Below are 15,339 nucleotides of genomic sequence, written 5' to 3'. Positions count from 1 at the left end.
TTTTTCATCTGCAGCATCTCTCTCTGTTCAACTGGCCAGTACTGGGTTGGGTTGACAGAGTATTGTAGTATCAGCCTCTCTCTCTCTCTCTGTTCTACTGGCCAGTACTGGGTTGGGTTGATAGAGTATTGTAGTATCAGCCTCTCTCTCTCTCTCTGTTCTACTGGCCAGTACTGGGTTGGGTTGATAGAGTATTGTAGTATCAGCCTATCTCTCTCTCTCTCTCTCTCTCTCTGTTCTGCTGGCCAGTACTGGGCTGGGTTGACAGAGTATTGTAGTATCAGCCTCTCTCTCTGTTCTGCTGGCCAGTACTGGGCTGGGTTGACACAGTATTGTAGTATCAGCCTCTCTCTCTCTCTCTGTTCTACTGGCCAGTACTGGGTTGGGTTGATAGAGTATTGTAGTATCAGCCTCTCTCTCTCTCTCTCTCTCTCTCTCTGTTCTGCTGGCCAGTACTGGGCTGGGTTGACAGAGTATTGTAGTATCAGCCTCTCTCTCTGTTCTGCTGGCCAGTACTGGGCTGGGTTGACACAGTATTGTAGTATCAGCCTCTCTCTCTGTTCTACTGGCCAGTACTGGGCTGGGTTGACACAGTATTGTAGTATCAGCCTCTCTCTCTCTGTGTCTGTTCTACTGGCCAGTACTGGGTTGGGTTGACAGAGTATTGTAGTATCAGCCTCTCTCTCTCTCTGTTCTACTGGCCAGTACTGGGTTGGGTTGACAGAGTATTGTAGTATCAGCCTCTCTCTCTCTCTCTCTGTTCTACTGGCCAGTACTGGGCTGGGTTGACACAGTATTGTAGTATCAGCCTCTCTCTCTCTCTCTGTGTCTGTTCTACTGGCCAGTACTGGGTTGGGTTGATAGAGTATTGTAGTATCAGCCTCTCTCTCTCTCTCTGTTCTACTGGCCAGTACTGGGTTGGGTTGATAGAGTATTGTAGTATCAGCCTCTCTCTCTGTTCTGCTGGCCAGTACTGGGCTGGGTTGACACAGTATTGTAGTATCAGCCTCTCTCTCTCTGTGTCTGTTCTACTGGCCAGTACTGGGTTGGGTTGACAGAGTATTGTAGTATCAGCCTCTCTCTTCCTCTCTGTGCTCCCTAGCTCTCATTGACTATGCATGTTGCACATCATCAATTTTTCCAATCTTTCCAAAATAACAGAGGGCTCATTTACACCTGAGTGAGCCGTTGACAATGGGTGCTCAATCTGTCCCATAGAGAACAGAGTGCTACAGAGCCTTCTCATCTTCCCCAGCACCCCCCCTGAAACAAAGAGCTGCTTAATTAGCATGCATTAATTTCACTGCTGTACCCATCTAATGCACAACCACTTTTGTCTGTGCCTCATCAAAGAAATTGCTAATTACCTTACAATGTCAGAAATGGCATCCGAGCGACACCCCTTTCACAAAGCAGTTGAAAGAAGACAGAGGACAGGAGATAGGAGAGGGGTCAGGTTTGTGTCAAGGGAGAAAGGTTTGTTTTGGGCTAGATCAGGGCTGTCAAACATACGGTTTGAGTAAAAATAAATGTCATTTTTATATATCTATATATTTTTTGGGGTGGGGGAACAAACTCAATATACTTTAATTAAAGCTAGACAGGGAGTATCGAGGAAAAAAACATTTGAAGGATAGAGGACTATCTTTTGCTCATTTTGATTGCGAGGAAATATAACACATTTTCAGTGTGCCCTCCTCCCTCAGACCTCGTTGAAGACCAAATGTGCCCCCCCCCCCCAGATTTATTTCAATAAGATGGATGGAGCTTGCGTCCCAAATGGCACCTTATTCCCTTTATAGTGCACTATGTTGGTGGCTCTGGTCAGAAGTCGTGCACTATATAGGGAGCCATTTTGGATGCACCCAAGGGCCATCTTGGACCACCAAGGATGTCCAATTGAACAATAATACACACTTTTATTTTAATATCAGATATTGTTTTGAAATAGTTTAATTTATAACCAACCTGTTGTTGCGTTGAGGCTAGAAGAAACGTTAGGCCTACGCATGTCAGTCGCTGTGGTCTAGCTAACTGACCAATGTTTTATTGCAAAATATTTTGATTTCATGAAATCACGAAGAAATGTCCCCAATTATTGTCACCTTTCTTTGACTTGTATTATTTTGCTTCCAAACCTTCTCATTTTATTTGCAGCTCCTGGTCACCATTCAAGTGGATGTCACATATTCATGCAATGGTGTCAAACTAAGAAAAAATGGGTTGCTCTTGGCCTTGGCATTTTATTGTTGAAAAACCTTTGAGGTTATCTCTTGCCAAGACGCTCTTATAATTTCTAATCTACACAATAGTCATTCCCAGTACTGTAGACTGGAGCTGGACCTGCTGCCTGTAGCCTGACATACCAACCCCAGTACTGTAGACTGGACCTTCTGTCTGTAGCCTGACATATCCATCCCCAGTACTGTAGACTGGACCTGCTGCCTGTAGCCTGACATATCCATCCCCAGTACTGTAGACTGGACCTGCTGTCTTTAGCCTGACATATCCATCCCCAGTACTGTAGACTGGACCTGCTGTCTGTAGCCTGACATATCCATCCCCAGTACTGTAGACTGGACCTGCTGCCTGTAGCCTGGCATATCCATCCCCAGTACTGTAGACTGGACCTGCTGTCTGTAGCCTGACATATCCATCCCCAGTACTGTAGACTGGACCTGCTGTCTGTAGCCTCACATATCCATCCCCAGTACTGTAGACTGGACCTGCTGCCTGTAGCCTGGCATATCCATCCCCAGTACTGTAGACTGGACCTGCTATCTGTAGCCTGACATATCCATCCCCAGTACTGTAGACTGGACCTGCTGTCTGTAGCCTCACATATCCATCCCCAGTACTGTAGACAGGACCTGCTGTCTGTAGCCTGACATATCCATCCCCAGTACTGTAGACTGGACCTGCTGTCTGTAGCCTGACATATCCATCCCCAGTACTGTAGACTGGACCTGCTGCCTGTATCCTGACATATCCATCCCCAGTACTGTAGACTGGACCTGCTGTCTGTAGCCTGACATATCCATCCCCAGTACTGTAGACTGGACCTGCTGTCTGTAGCCTGACATATCCATCCCCAGTACTGTAGACTGGACCTGCGCCTGTGGCCTGATATATCCATCCCCAGTACTGTAGACTGGACCTGCCCTCTGAAGCCTCACATATCCATCCCCAGTACTGTAGACTGGACCTGCTGTCTGTAGCCTGACATATCCATCCCCAGTACTGTAGACTGGACCTGCTGTCTGTAGCCTGACATATCCATCCCCAGTACTGTAGACTGGAACTGCTGTCTGTAGCCTGACATATCCATCCCCAGTACTGTAGACTGGACCTGCTCTCTGTAGCCTGACATATCCATCCCCAGTACTGTAGACTGGACCTTCTGTCTGTAGCCTGACATATCCATCCCCAGTACTGTAGACTGGACCTGCTGTCTGTAGCCTGACATATCCATCCCCAGTACTGTAGACAGGACCTGCTGTCTGTATCCTGACATATCCATCCCCAGTACTGTAGACTGGACCTTCTGTCTGTAGCCTGACATATCCATCCCCAGTACTGTAGACTGGACCTGCTGTCTGTAGCCTGACATATCCATCCCCAGTACTGTAGACTGGAGCTGGGCCTGTAGCCTGACACAGCCATCCCCAGTACTGTAGACTGGACCTGCTGTCTGTAGCCTGACATATCCATCCCCAGTACTGTAGACTGGACCTGCTGCCTGTGGCCTGACTGGACTACACTTGTTAGTAAACAGCCTCATGGTTACCAGGGGTTTGCTTCTCAAATGGCACCCTATTCCCTTTATAGTGCACTACTTCTTGTAACAAGTACTGTGCTGTATAGGGAATAGGGTGCCATTTGGGACAGAGCCAGACAGTTAATGAAATGTCATCAGGTCTTTAGCTGCAGCGAATCTCTTTCAACAAAATACTTTCCATTTGACCGGCCACATGAAGACACACCACAACTCTCCAGCCCTGTTTGTGTGTTTTACAAGGTAGGGGAATCAAACGTGTGCAATCAAATACCTGTTGATCTTTTCAATCAACGTGAAGACGTGTGTGTTGCCACGACCCTGCACCCCAACTCCCTCCGAGTCCTCATAATGATAGATGGGTTGCATCTAGCCAATTAGATAAGTAGGAAGTGAGTGCGTAGTACAGTTCACATCCTGTATTCTGAATAATTTAAGTCAGGGCTTTATTTGGCTCATTTGGGCAAAACCTGGTCATTACCGCCTCAGCCATGGTCACAGACAGTCCTCTGGGTCTGTAGTCTGACGGAGGCTGAATAGCAGCACTAGTTATTAGCATGCCTAACAAATGTTTTATCCCCTAGGACTCTCTGCCCTTGCCTTTCATTTCATCTGAAAACGGCTTCAATATTCAGTTAACGACTTGGAACACTAATTGAATTGAGGTTACAAAAGGGCCTCCGAAAAGAAGGAAACTTCTAGTAATTGGATGTTCCGGGCGTTTTTGAGTTCTGATTCATTTGCCTCCGTCTCTCTTTCTCTCTCTCTTTGTCTCTCTGTAGTGTATGTGTGTGTCAGACACTGTGATCTAAGCTGAGGTAGGTGGGACCATGGTAGAGAGCAGCAGAGCCTGTCCCTCTCCCTTCGCAACAGCTCAACACACTGATCTCAACAGTCAGCCAGGGACCACAGAGAGAGAGAGACAGGCCACACTCTGATGCTCCTCAGACCGTCTGAGGTCATTTGTGTGTTCATCAAACTGAATTTATACCATGAACACACAAGGTACATGTGTTTCTGTGTGAGTGCTGGTGTGACCGAGCTGGGTTCTACCCCGGGTCTCCCGCCTCTGGGAACTAACACAAGGTACATGTGTTTCTGTGTGAGTGCTGGTGTGACCGAGCTGGGTTCTACCCCGGGTCTCCCGCCTCTGGGAACTAACACAAGGTACATGTGTTTCTGTGTGAGTGCTGGTGTGACCGAGCTGGGTTCTACCCCGGGTCTCCCGCCTCTGGGAACTAACACAAGGTACATGTGTTTCTGTGTGAGTGCTGGTGTGACCGAGCTGGGTTCTACCCCGGGTCTCCCGCCTCTGGGAACTAACACAAGGTACATGTGTTTCTGTGTGAGTGCTGGTTTGACCGAGCTGGGTTCTACCCCGGGTCTCCCGCCTCTGGGAACTAACACAAGGTACATGTGTTTCTGTGTGAGTGCTGGTGTGACCGAGCTGGGTTCTACCCCGGGTCTCCCGCCTCTGGGAACTAACACAAGGTACATGTGTTTCTGTGTGAGTGCTGGTTTGACCGAGCTGGGTTCTACCCCGGGTCTCCCGCCTCTGGGAACTAACACAAGGTACATGTGTTTCTGTGTGAGTGCTGGTGTGACCGAGCTGGGTTCTACCCCGGGTCTCCCGCCTCTGGGAACTAACACAAGGTACATGTGTTTCTGTGTGAGTGCTGGTGTGACCGAGCTGGGTTCTACCCGGGGTCTCCCGCCTCTGGGAACTAACACAAGGTACATGTGTTTCTGTGTGAGTGCTGGTTTGACCGAGCTGGGTTCTACCCGGGGACTCCCGCCTCTGGGAACTAACACAAGGTACATGTGTTTCTGTGTGAGTGCTGGTGTGACCGAGCTGGGTTCTACCCCGGGTCTCCCGCCTCTGGGAACTAACACAAGGTACATGTGTTTCTGTGTGAGTGCTGGTTTGACCGAGCTGGGTTCTACCCGGGGACTCCCGCCTCTGGGAACTAACACAAGGTACATGTGTTTCTGTGTGAGTGCTGGTGTGACCGAGCTGGGTTCTACCCCGGGTCTCCCGCCTCTGGGAAATAACACAAGGAACATGTGTTTCTGTGTGAGTGCTGGTGTGACCGAGCTGGGTTCTACCCCGGGTCTCCCGCCTCTGGGAACTAACACAAGGTACATGTGTTTCTGTGTGAGTGCTGGTGTGACCGAGCTGGGTTCTACCCGGGGTCTCCCGCCTCTGGGAACTAACACAAGGTACATGTGTTTCTGTGTGAGTGCTGGTGTGACCGAGCTGGGTTCTACCCCGGGTCTCCCGCCTCTGGGAACTAACACAAGGTTACTCGTCATGCGAGAGCTGCTCCTGCAACCCATTCTGTTAAATTCCACACAGATTAAAGAGCAGCACCAGAGAAGATCTCACTTTAATCTTACGGGAGGAAATAAAGCAGAACAGTCAAGCGCAAGGGCCTTAAATCTGCAGATAACACTGGAGAGAGCTAATCATTATTATTATTATGAGAGAGAGAGTCCGCCCGTCCGCTCCTCTTGTCCACATGAGTTTTAAAAGTAGATCCCCTCAGACTGTATCTGTGAATGGGTTCTACTAATAGCTTCACAACCATGTTAATTCACTCTGTAATTACAGGGACTAGGGTTTGCCATCCCATGTTAGCTTTGATGTTCCAGCCTGAGTTTACATGTTAAACATTCTGAACAATCCACTTGTTTGTGGAGATGGGGGAGTGAGGGGAGGAGGAGTGAACGGGAAGGAGGGTTGGGTTGTTGATTGTTGTTTTGCTCTAACGTTTATCTCTCTCTCTGAGCTAGCAAAAGGCTTGCCCCGACTTAGGAGAGGCTATGGTCCAAAGCAGCTTAACACAGATATACAATACATCAGATGTATGCAGTTGGGCCAGGTTATCTGATAACCTGTTAGTATGTAGTCAGGATTCAGGACAGCAGAGCCACCCACCACATAACTCTCTCTCTCTCCCTTGTTCTCTCCTCTCTTTCTCTCTCATGTTCTCTCTCTCTCCCTTGTTCTCTCCTCTCTTTCTCTCTCATGTTCTCTCTCCCTCCCTTGTTCTCTCCTCTCTTTCTCTCATATGTTCTCTCTCTCCCTTGTTCTCTCCTCTCTTTCTCTCATATGTTCTCTCTCTCTCCCTTGTTCTCTCCTCTCTTTCTTTCTCATGTTCTCTCTCCTCTCTTTCTCTCTCATGTTCTCGCTCTCTCATGTTCTCTCTATATCTCCATCTCACTGATGGTTCTCCCTGTCTCTCTCACACACACACACACACACACACACACACACACACACACACACACACACACACACACACACACACACATACTCAGGCTCAGATGAGGACCATATTTATGGTCAGGTGTTTAAAAGCGGTCCCAGCTGTGACTGTCTGCTATTTTAAGCCTCCATCTCTCCAATTTGTCTGCTGCACGGCACGCAACCGACTTTCCAACGTTGTGTAGCGCTGACAACTGTAGCTAAGCATAGTTCTGTAGTGACTCGCTTAGTCTGACACTGTTTAATAGCACAGAGGAAAGCTACGCTGCTTTCTCATTCAACATTGTTACCCATGCAGGCAGGGTATTTCAGTAAAAGGGAGTGTGTTGTCTACTAGCCACCTACTGGTGATAATACAGTTCTCTTGGATAGTGTTCTGTGTGGATACTAAGAATAGGACCAGGGAAGAAGAGGGAACCTGGAAATGCTAGCCTATTTCTTATTGTATTATGACATCTGTAAAAAAAAAAAAAAAAAAAGGCACAGTATTGTTGTGGAGAATAGCATGGGGTTGTAGACAGCTGGGGTATTAAGCAATATTACAGCAGATAGAATTATAGGATGAGAGAGGAGCTCAGAGAATTAGGGAAAGTCTCTCCTCCGAGGTACATAACCCTGTTGCCTGGCAACGGGCGGTACTTTGCTGGCAGAGTGGAAGGAGCCGGCGATGTCACAGGAGATTACAATGAAAATGTATTTGCAGCTTCATAAACCCAGCGGAGTAATTACCCCCGCTAGTTGGTTTAGTCGTCCAGATCCATTAAACACGGACGCCTTGTCATCACCTTTCCATCCCACTAAAAGAGCAGCTCACATACAAGGCCACGACAACTCAATGACTCACCTTCTAGGCAGCACCTCTCTGGGTTGAGATGGTCTGAGAGAGAGGGTATTACCAAGGACCAGAGCATTGCCTTGAACTCAAGTAGCGTTGATACAGAACTTTTCTCACCCAGAGGATTGGAAAGCGAGAAGCCGGCTTGGGGGTCAGGTTGCTGGCGGGTTGTGTCTATTGCAGCTAAGACCGCCCTCAAGCAAAGTTTAAGTCAGATTCTAATTTGTGCTCTGCCTTAATCCCAAACCTACCTTCCCTCTTTGACCATGCTGTGTTTGAAGCTGTGAAGCATGGAGCCTTGAGTCCCAGACTGCATCACTCACCTCATCTGGTGGCCCAGTTCAGGTTGACAGGAGAGACTAGAGACCCTGGCTGCCTTGGTTGGAGAAGCTCTGTAGCTCCAGGCTCCATTGTCAGAGAGATGATACTGAGATCCCCCCCTGGCCCTGGCTCCATAACCCCTGTACTGGGTTTTGCCCCCTCTCCCTCAGTCAGCCCCCTTTGTTCTGCATGCATGCCTGGGCTCAGGCTCTATACACTAAGCTGGAGATCACAGGCAGAAACACTCCTTTCTTTCCTGTCAAGTGGGAACCAGTCCTTGGCTGCCTTGTCTCCCCACCTCTTCCTGTTTCTGAGCTGGACTAAGGAGATGTAATAAAGCACCTGCTCCAGATGTCAGTATAGGGGCAGCACTTTGTCTCCCTGCTGCTGTTCATTTTCCAACGTGACGTCAGATGTCTACTCTAGTCCAACTCCTGTGAACCAGACCTGGGTTCAAATACTTTATCTGAGCTTGATTGAGTTTGCCTGGTGCAATGGGAACCAATATAATAGTCCCAAAAGTTCAGAACCCTGCCCATCTGGCTCTCCAGGCATGCTCAAACAAACATTTTGGGGGAAAAAATGTATTTGAAAGCAGGTTTGCTGCAGTCCTGCGGTGTAGGAGGCCTTTAAATGCTTGTGGAGCAGTGAGCGGAAGGCTGGAGCCTCTAATGTAACAGTAGGCAGGGAAGGGAACACACAACACCTGTTTTCCATTAGCACAAACATTCCTCCTTTATCTGCCTCCATTTTGTGTGTGCTCCAATGTAGGCTAGCTTTTAAAGCTCCAGTGAGTGAATTGTCTGTTCGTTCAGTAGTAACTATGCCTGGCTACATCCTATAGAAATATAACCCCAAGGCTATATGAGTTGTGAAACCTGATCCATTGTTTTTGTAGCGTGTACTTGGTCATTCTGTCTTTGTTTTTTCCCAGATTCCAGCTACTACAGACAGTTTGTGGTACAGCTCGGCTGAGGGTCAAGAGCTGGTCCATGTTCTTCAGAGACTGAGTCATTCTGCCAGGTGTGTATTCAGACTCTCTCCAGTCTCCACTCTGATCTCTCTCTAGAACTCCAGCTTTGTCCTCAGGGCTCTGCTTTGATCCATTCATGTGGGAGGCCAAGGCAGGGTTGTGCGATGAAAGATTCCTTGAGCCCGTTGCGTCTCGAACTGGGGATAGTGGCCCATTGTTGGGCTGCTAGAGGCCTCCCTCTCTCCCTTCCTGAAATGGAAAAACAATCCCTTTGAAGTTGCCAAGCCAGGCTTATGAAGCAGAGCTTTGGACAATATTGGGGTTTGGGGCAAAGCGGCTGTGAAATTCCAAACTTCTCTCCATGTGTGACTGCTGGACTACGTCACCACCTCACTCACCATGGCAACAAAGGGGAATTTATTTTCTTGAGATTCTTAAAGGGGCAATCAGCAGTTGCTACATACATTGAATATGCCTCATGGGCTTTGTTCTAACTGTCCTACCCCATCAGAACCCAAAATAAACATTTTACTGTAAAAACACTAGCCTCAACATTGTTCATTTTGATGTCAGTCCTTGCAGCAATAGCACTGAATTTGAGTGATTACATTTCTCCTGCCTCATCCGTCAGCTTTTTACTGAAGCGGGGGGGGGGGGGGGGGGGGGGGGGGTGGCTTAATCATTTCTACTGCCGATTGCCAATGTGACAGTCAGGAGAGGACTGGAGGTGCATAGTTTGTCCAACTCTTGAAAGTTGACATAACATAGGACTCTATATTATTGGGCAAGTCAGTCGTCAACTACTACAAGTAGCCAAATTAAAAATGTGGCCTTTTGAAGATGGGAGAAATGAGAGCAGTGTTTGAAATTGAATTTAGGCTACACGAAGTATGTCTATTTATCAAAGCCTTGTTCAATGTAATGTTTTTTAGGGAGGAAAACAGATCATCACATCTGTCCATTGTCTTCATCTCTTCCCAGGTCCCATGCTGATGTTGCTGTGGTTTCACTGGCAGTGGAGATCCTGACAGGGATCGGATTCTAGAATGTTGATTCATCAGCAACAATAGATTGGCTTCGAGAAGGACCATAATTCAGATCAGTGATCAGCAACATAAACCGTGTCTCCATTATGGTGCCTTGCTCTACTGCTTTATAATAAAACTGGGAATGCAAAACCACAATGGATGGCATTCTAATATCACTTTAAATCTCTAAAAAAATATATTTTACTCTAAACTTGCACAAACGACACATTTGCCCCCCCCCCCCCCCAGTAGCCTAACGATCTGAAAACTAGTCAGTTCCATAAACCACCAAGACAGAGCTGAAATTAAAGTCCATTTTTATTGTTTAGCCATGTCATGACCATGTCTCCAATAAGCACAGCAGGCTACAATAATTAGGGATTCTTTTCACCTCCTTGAACAGCTATCAACTAAAAGACATTTAAAAAAAGAAACTGCTGCCCTCCCCACAGACCCTTTGGAACAGTTGTGACACTACAAACAGTGCACACTTAAAGCAAGAAAATATTTGGACCATTTCCAATTCTTGGTTTTATACAAAAGCTACACAATGTTACACTTGATCAGAATACAATTCAACTGATTATTAGTGTTCTACACCATATCATTTTAATTGGAGCATTACCACTATAACTTAACACTACGAGAGACTTAAAATGGATACAAATGAGTGCAGAAAAGACAGGCGAGTATAATAACAAGCTATATCAGTACCATTACAGACTGAAGAATCATACAAAATAAAATGTAAAAAAATACAGACCAGGGTTTTAAATTCCATCTTTAGATCCACTCTTCAGCGTCATTTTCTTTGAGTAACCCACTCCAGGAATTCCTTTAACGCAGTTTTAACTCCCACAAAAGACCAGAACAAAGTTTCACTTCCACTCCACGTGTTCCCATAGGAAACTCAGCTTTCAGTAGTGTGTCAGGCACTTTCTGAGATACTAGCCCACTTTCAAAAACCTCCCAGCAACTTCTCCAGCCAAATCACAATGTAGGTTCATTCAGATCAGACGATACACCTGGAGGAGAGGAGAGGCACCGGCATTACTATGGGACCACAGAGCATGAAGACAAGCTAGAAGAGCAGAGTTAGAAACTTCAGCCACAGTAGTAGAAGTCCAAGCATGCACCAGCCTGTCACCGCCAAACACAGCCGTGGTGCCTAGTCTTAACACAGCTCCTTACCTAAAAAGTAGTCTATTTACAGGTCAGTATCAAACCAAGCCAACTGATTGCTGTCGCCTGGGGGAAGACCATCGATCAGGTCTTGGGCGTGGCCCAGGTCGGGCAGCCCGTCGACTGGGTATTCAGGGCCGGGGTGGTGGGCACCCATGTCATGGTCCATCATGGAGTCCATACCCATGGAGTCCTGCCCATATCCCCCAGAGTGGAAGGAGCGATAGCTAGGGTCTGCCAATGGAAGTGATGAGGGAGGGAGCACACACACACACACACACTTGTTAGAGCTTATTAACACAAGCACCACACAGTAGTAGGATCAAAACAACCAATCATAATTCTCAGCCAATCACAGTACCAATCCAGACAAAGCCACTACAAATCCAAACTACTTGGTCTCCAAGCTAAAGTGGACAGTTGTGCTGCTAACCAGTTGCAAGCTTTAGCTAGCTAGCACAGTGGGGCCGGGGGAGTTAGTGTCAGGGGGTTGCTGCTGGAGGAGCCCAGGTGCTGGGCTGTTATGTGAGCAGCAGTTTGAGAGCTGCACACCAGGACAAGGCACCATGAGACAGTGCTTACCTTCCTGACGGTAGCCCAGGGCATCTCCCTGAGCGCCGATGTCCAGGCCCAGATCTCCTGTCTAGAGAGAGAAGGACCAGAGAACACAACATCAGGAACGAGGGTCACGTCAGACAGTAATCACTAACAGCCCTGAGGTGTTCTGCCCAGAAGTTGTGTCATGGGCCATGAACACAAGACACTTCCTTAGTAAATACAGAGCTCCTGGCTCCAGATCCAAGCACATCTAATACTTTAAAGTTCTTTTAAAGTATGACACTTCACGTAATTTGGCATGTCTCCCAGGCTGCTTCCCAATTGGCACCCTATTCCCTTTATAGTGCACGACTTCCGACCAGGGCCCATAAGCCGCGTGCCATTTGAGATGCAGCAGACAGAAGTGACTAAACAGCAGCGCACCTCGTTCCAGGTCATAGGCTCCGTCCTGAACAGGGAGCTGGTGAGCTCCACAGACAGACGCTTCTTATAGTCCTGGGGCTTGTCTTCAGACATACGGAACAGAACAGCAGCAGCATAGGTGGCTGAGGAGAGAACAAACAGGGTTGAGTCGTCTCACTTAACCATCTATCTAGAACGTAATGCACCAACAGCCAGCTAGACAGATCCTTCTGGACAGAGGCCTAAACCATAGATATTCTAGAATTCCCATGACCTGCATAGCTCTAGAATGGCAGCCATTTGCATTTATTTGTGGGCTAAACCATCATAAGAGTTCTGAGGCGCCAACAGAGCTGGTTGTGGACAGAGGCCTGTTAACTCACCCACGCCCTCGTTTCTGGAGTGAAGCAGCTCTGTGAGGGGGGCGGTGGCGCCCTCAGCCTCGATGGCCTCCGCTGCCTCCTTGTCCTGGGCCAACTCACACAGAACTCCTGCAGCCACACGCTGAATGTTCTCAATTGGAGAATACAACAGCTGCAGCAACAAGAGAAGAGGAAGGTACAGGAGTTGCAAAGATCAGATTAGTTATATATTAAGTTGTGTAGTTCAAATTGGAAAGAAAAAGATCCAAATTCTGTATTTGTGAGGAGCAATACATTTAAGTTGCTTAGAGGTCTTACCTGAACAAAGAGTGGAATGGTGTTGAGTCCTCTGATGACGATTCTGTTGTGGACGTCTCTAGCCAGGATGTGCAGAGCTCCAGTACAGCCCTCCACGATCTCCTCCATACGAACTCCCTCCTGTGGTGCAGGACAACCATTAGTTCAGAGACTACAGAGAGCATTGAGGAAACTATGCACTTATTGGGGAAACTATGCACTTACAGATGCACTGTGTGGAGGTGTATGTTACACACAAGCGTGTCTTACCACAAACTGCTGCTGGGTGCCTCCCATGGAGGTGCGTCTCTGGGTGTCCTGGTGGGCTCTGACCAGCAGCTGCACCAGTCTGGGGATGGCCCCCTGCTCACGCAGAGGGGCATGGTTGGCTGGACATAGAGCCAGGTTACGGATTAGGCCCACAGTGGCCTGGAAGGAAGAGATCACATTTAAACCATTTCATTTAAATAAACAAGTACTCATTTCCAAGTCAGGGAACTAAGTCTACAGATGAAGGTTCTGCTACTAACTTACACCGATGTGGAAACAAATGTTGATTGGCCACATCCCATTTTCATAAAACAAACATTACCTTGATGAGGGGCCAGTGGGAGGGGGGATGCAGCAGCTTGACCACCACAGGCAGGCCGTAGTGAAGCCGCACAGCATTCTGGGCCATCTCAGCATCCTGGTGGCGGCTGGTGAGGTGGCGCAGGGCGCAGATGGCCGGCTCAGTGATGTCCTCGCGGTCTCCGGCACGCAGCACGGTACGGACCAGCGCCTCAATCCCCCCAACCTGACACACCATCATCTTGTTCTTGTAGTTGTTGCAGGTGAGGTTGGACAGTATGCCGGCAGCACACGTCACCACGTTGATGTCATCAGAGCCCAGGAGCTGGACCAGGGTCCCCAGCAGACCTTCCATACCCTCCTGTTAGAGGAAAGGAATACACCGGCATGTCTCATCCAGACCAACACAGCTAACCACCAGACAGCCTTACACTGACCGCTTCTTCTCAGAGAGATGCTTACACTAATTCCTCTTCTTCAGGTGGGTTTAACGCTTTACTCTAATGAGCCTTTAGTAAGTCAGCTGAACTGTAAGGGTACGATGAGCTGGGCTGTAGATGAAGTGGGCTCTGACTAGCCACAGCTCCAACACAGAAAGGCAGGAAGGACTACTTTTACCTGCATCACATCTACTTCAGCTAAGGTCGTCTTCTCCATGGAAAAAGGCAGGGAGACAGAAAGAGAGCTCTTATGTAGGAAGAATTCAGGAAGGAAAGGTGTAGGAAAGAGGAACAGAGGTGTGCTAGTGGGGGATGGCTCCTCACCTGTTTGGTGGCAGCATCTGACAGGTTCCTGAGGGTCCACAGGCAGTTCTGGACTAGTCTTTGACTGGGGTCTGTGAGGTGAAGCCCAAGAGCCTGCATACCACCTGGAGAAACACACAGCCTTTAGCCCAGCTCACTGTGAGTATCAGTGGAGAGCCAACTGAACTAAGGTTGAACTAAGGCACTAAGGCAAGAGCCCACTCTGCAATATGCATTTTTATATATATATATATTTGAACTGAGGCAGAATCAATAAGGTCCATAAATAAAAGGTAGTACGTACCAGCCTCTACGATGGCAGGCTTGTTGCTGGAGCAGACAGAGAGCACTTTGAGAACTCTACTGGTAGTCCACAACAGCTTTTCATATGTGTATGTCCTCATGATGTTGACCAGGGCCTGGGGCCCACCGCTGGCCAGGATGATAAGCTGGGAATGGGTAGCATCAAAGACGTTTAAAATACACCAAGATGGCTCACAATTAATGCCTGAATTAAGGGACAGAGCGAAGTATCAGATGTTTAAAACCAAGAGATCAGTAAATGAAACTGATTTTAATTTAAATTCCTTGCCTTGCTTTCTTGGTTGCCGTAGGCAAGAATCTGAAGGCAATCTGTTGTGATGGCAAGGAATTTGACGTTTGTCTTGTTGAGCAAGGCCACCATTTTCTGCAGGCCCCCGGCCAGACGCACGGCCATCTTGGCACCCTCCTGGTGGAGCAGCAGGTTGTGTAGGGTGGTGATGGCGTAGAACAGCACTGAGTCCACTGGGGACCTGAGGAGACAGTTTTAGGTTGGAAGGTACCAAAGGCTAACTGAACACAGGAAGGTAACTACATGGAAAGAAACTAGCTAACTGTAACTGTTCCCCCCTGTTTGAGGGGAGAACAGCTATAGCAGCATTTCCCCCAACTCAGTCCATTTTGGTTTTTGCCTTAACACGACAGCTGATAAAATAATCAAAGCTTGACGAGTTGGTTCTCTGACTCAGCTGTGAAGCGCTAGA

General features: G+C 48.0%; 2 protein-coding genes across 9 annotated transcripts in view; one reads left to right on the top strand and one right to left on the bottom strand.

The window, feature by feature from the left end:
* LOC110520767 (serine/threonine-protein kinase ULK4) overlaps positions 1-11,227 on the top strand; it is a 209,529-nt gene extending 198,302 nt beyond the window's left edge. Inside the window, exons 36-37 of the mRNA XM_036937563.1 lie at positions 9,134-9,222; positions 10,154-11,227. Coding sequence (XP_036793458.1) covers positions 9,134-9,222; positions 10,154-10,217 — 153 coding nt within the window. The 3' untranslated portion in view covers positions 10,218-11,227. The remainder of the gene's footprint in view (positions 1-9,133; positions 9,223-10,153) is intronic.
* LOC110535244 (catenin (cadherin-associated protein), beta 1) overlaps positions 10,501-15,339 on the bottom strand; it is a 36,514-nt gene continuing 31,675 nt past the window's right edge. For 6 of the 8 annotated variants that reach the window (XM_036937587.1, XM_036937602.1, XM_036937607.1 and 3 more), the window contains exons 6-17: positions 14,907-15,108; positions 14,619-14,763; positions 14,336-14,439; positions 14,190-14,219; positions 13,594-13,932; positions 13,272-13,430; positions 13,023-13,142; positions 12,726-12,876; positions 12,364-12,485; positions 11,965-12,025; positions 11,392-11,616; positions 10,501-11,225 (exon numbers count right to left, since the gene is read on the bottom strand). In XM_036937587.1, coding sequence (XP_036793482.1) covers positions 11,408-11,616; positions 11,965-12,025; positions 12,364-12,485; positions 12,726-12,876; positions 13,023-13,142; positions 13,272-13,430; positions 13,594-13,932; positions 14,190-14,219; positions 14,336-14,439; positions 14,619-14,763; positions 14,907-15,108 — 1,642 coding nt within the window. In that variant the 3' untranslated portion in view covers positions 10,501-11,225; positions 11,392-11,407. The remainder of the gene's footprint in view (positions 11,226-11,391; positions 11,617-11,964; positions 12,026-12,363; positions 12,486-12,725; positions 12,877-13,022; positions 13,143-13,271; positions 13,431-13,593; positions 13,933-14,189; positions 14,220-14,335; positions 14,440-14,618; positions 14,764-14,906; positions 15,109-15,339) is intronic. The other 2 variants (XM_036937619.1, XM_036937595.1) reach the window with 2 other exon arrangements.

This window comes from Oncorhynchus mykiss, chromosome 2 (assembly GCF_013265735.2).
Source record: "Oncorhynchus mykiss isolate Arlee chromosome 2, USDA_OmykA_1.1, whole genome shotgun sequence".
NCBI classification, from domain to species: domain Eukaryota; kingdom Metazoa; phylum Chordata; class Actinopteri; order Salmoniformes; family Salmonidae; genus Oncorhynchus; species Oncorhynchus mykiss.
Note: the sequence above shows the minus strand (reverse complement) of the source record. Positions and strands in the feature narration are given on the sequence as shown.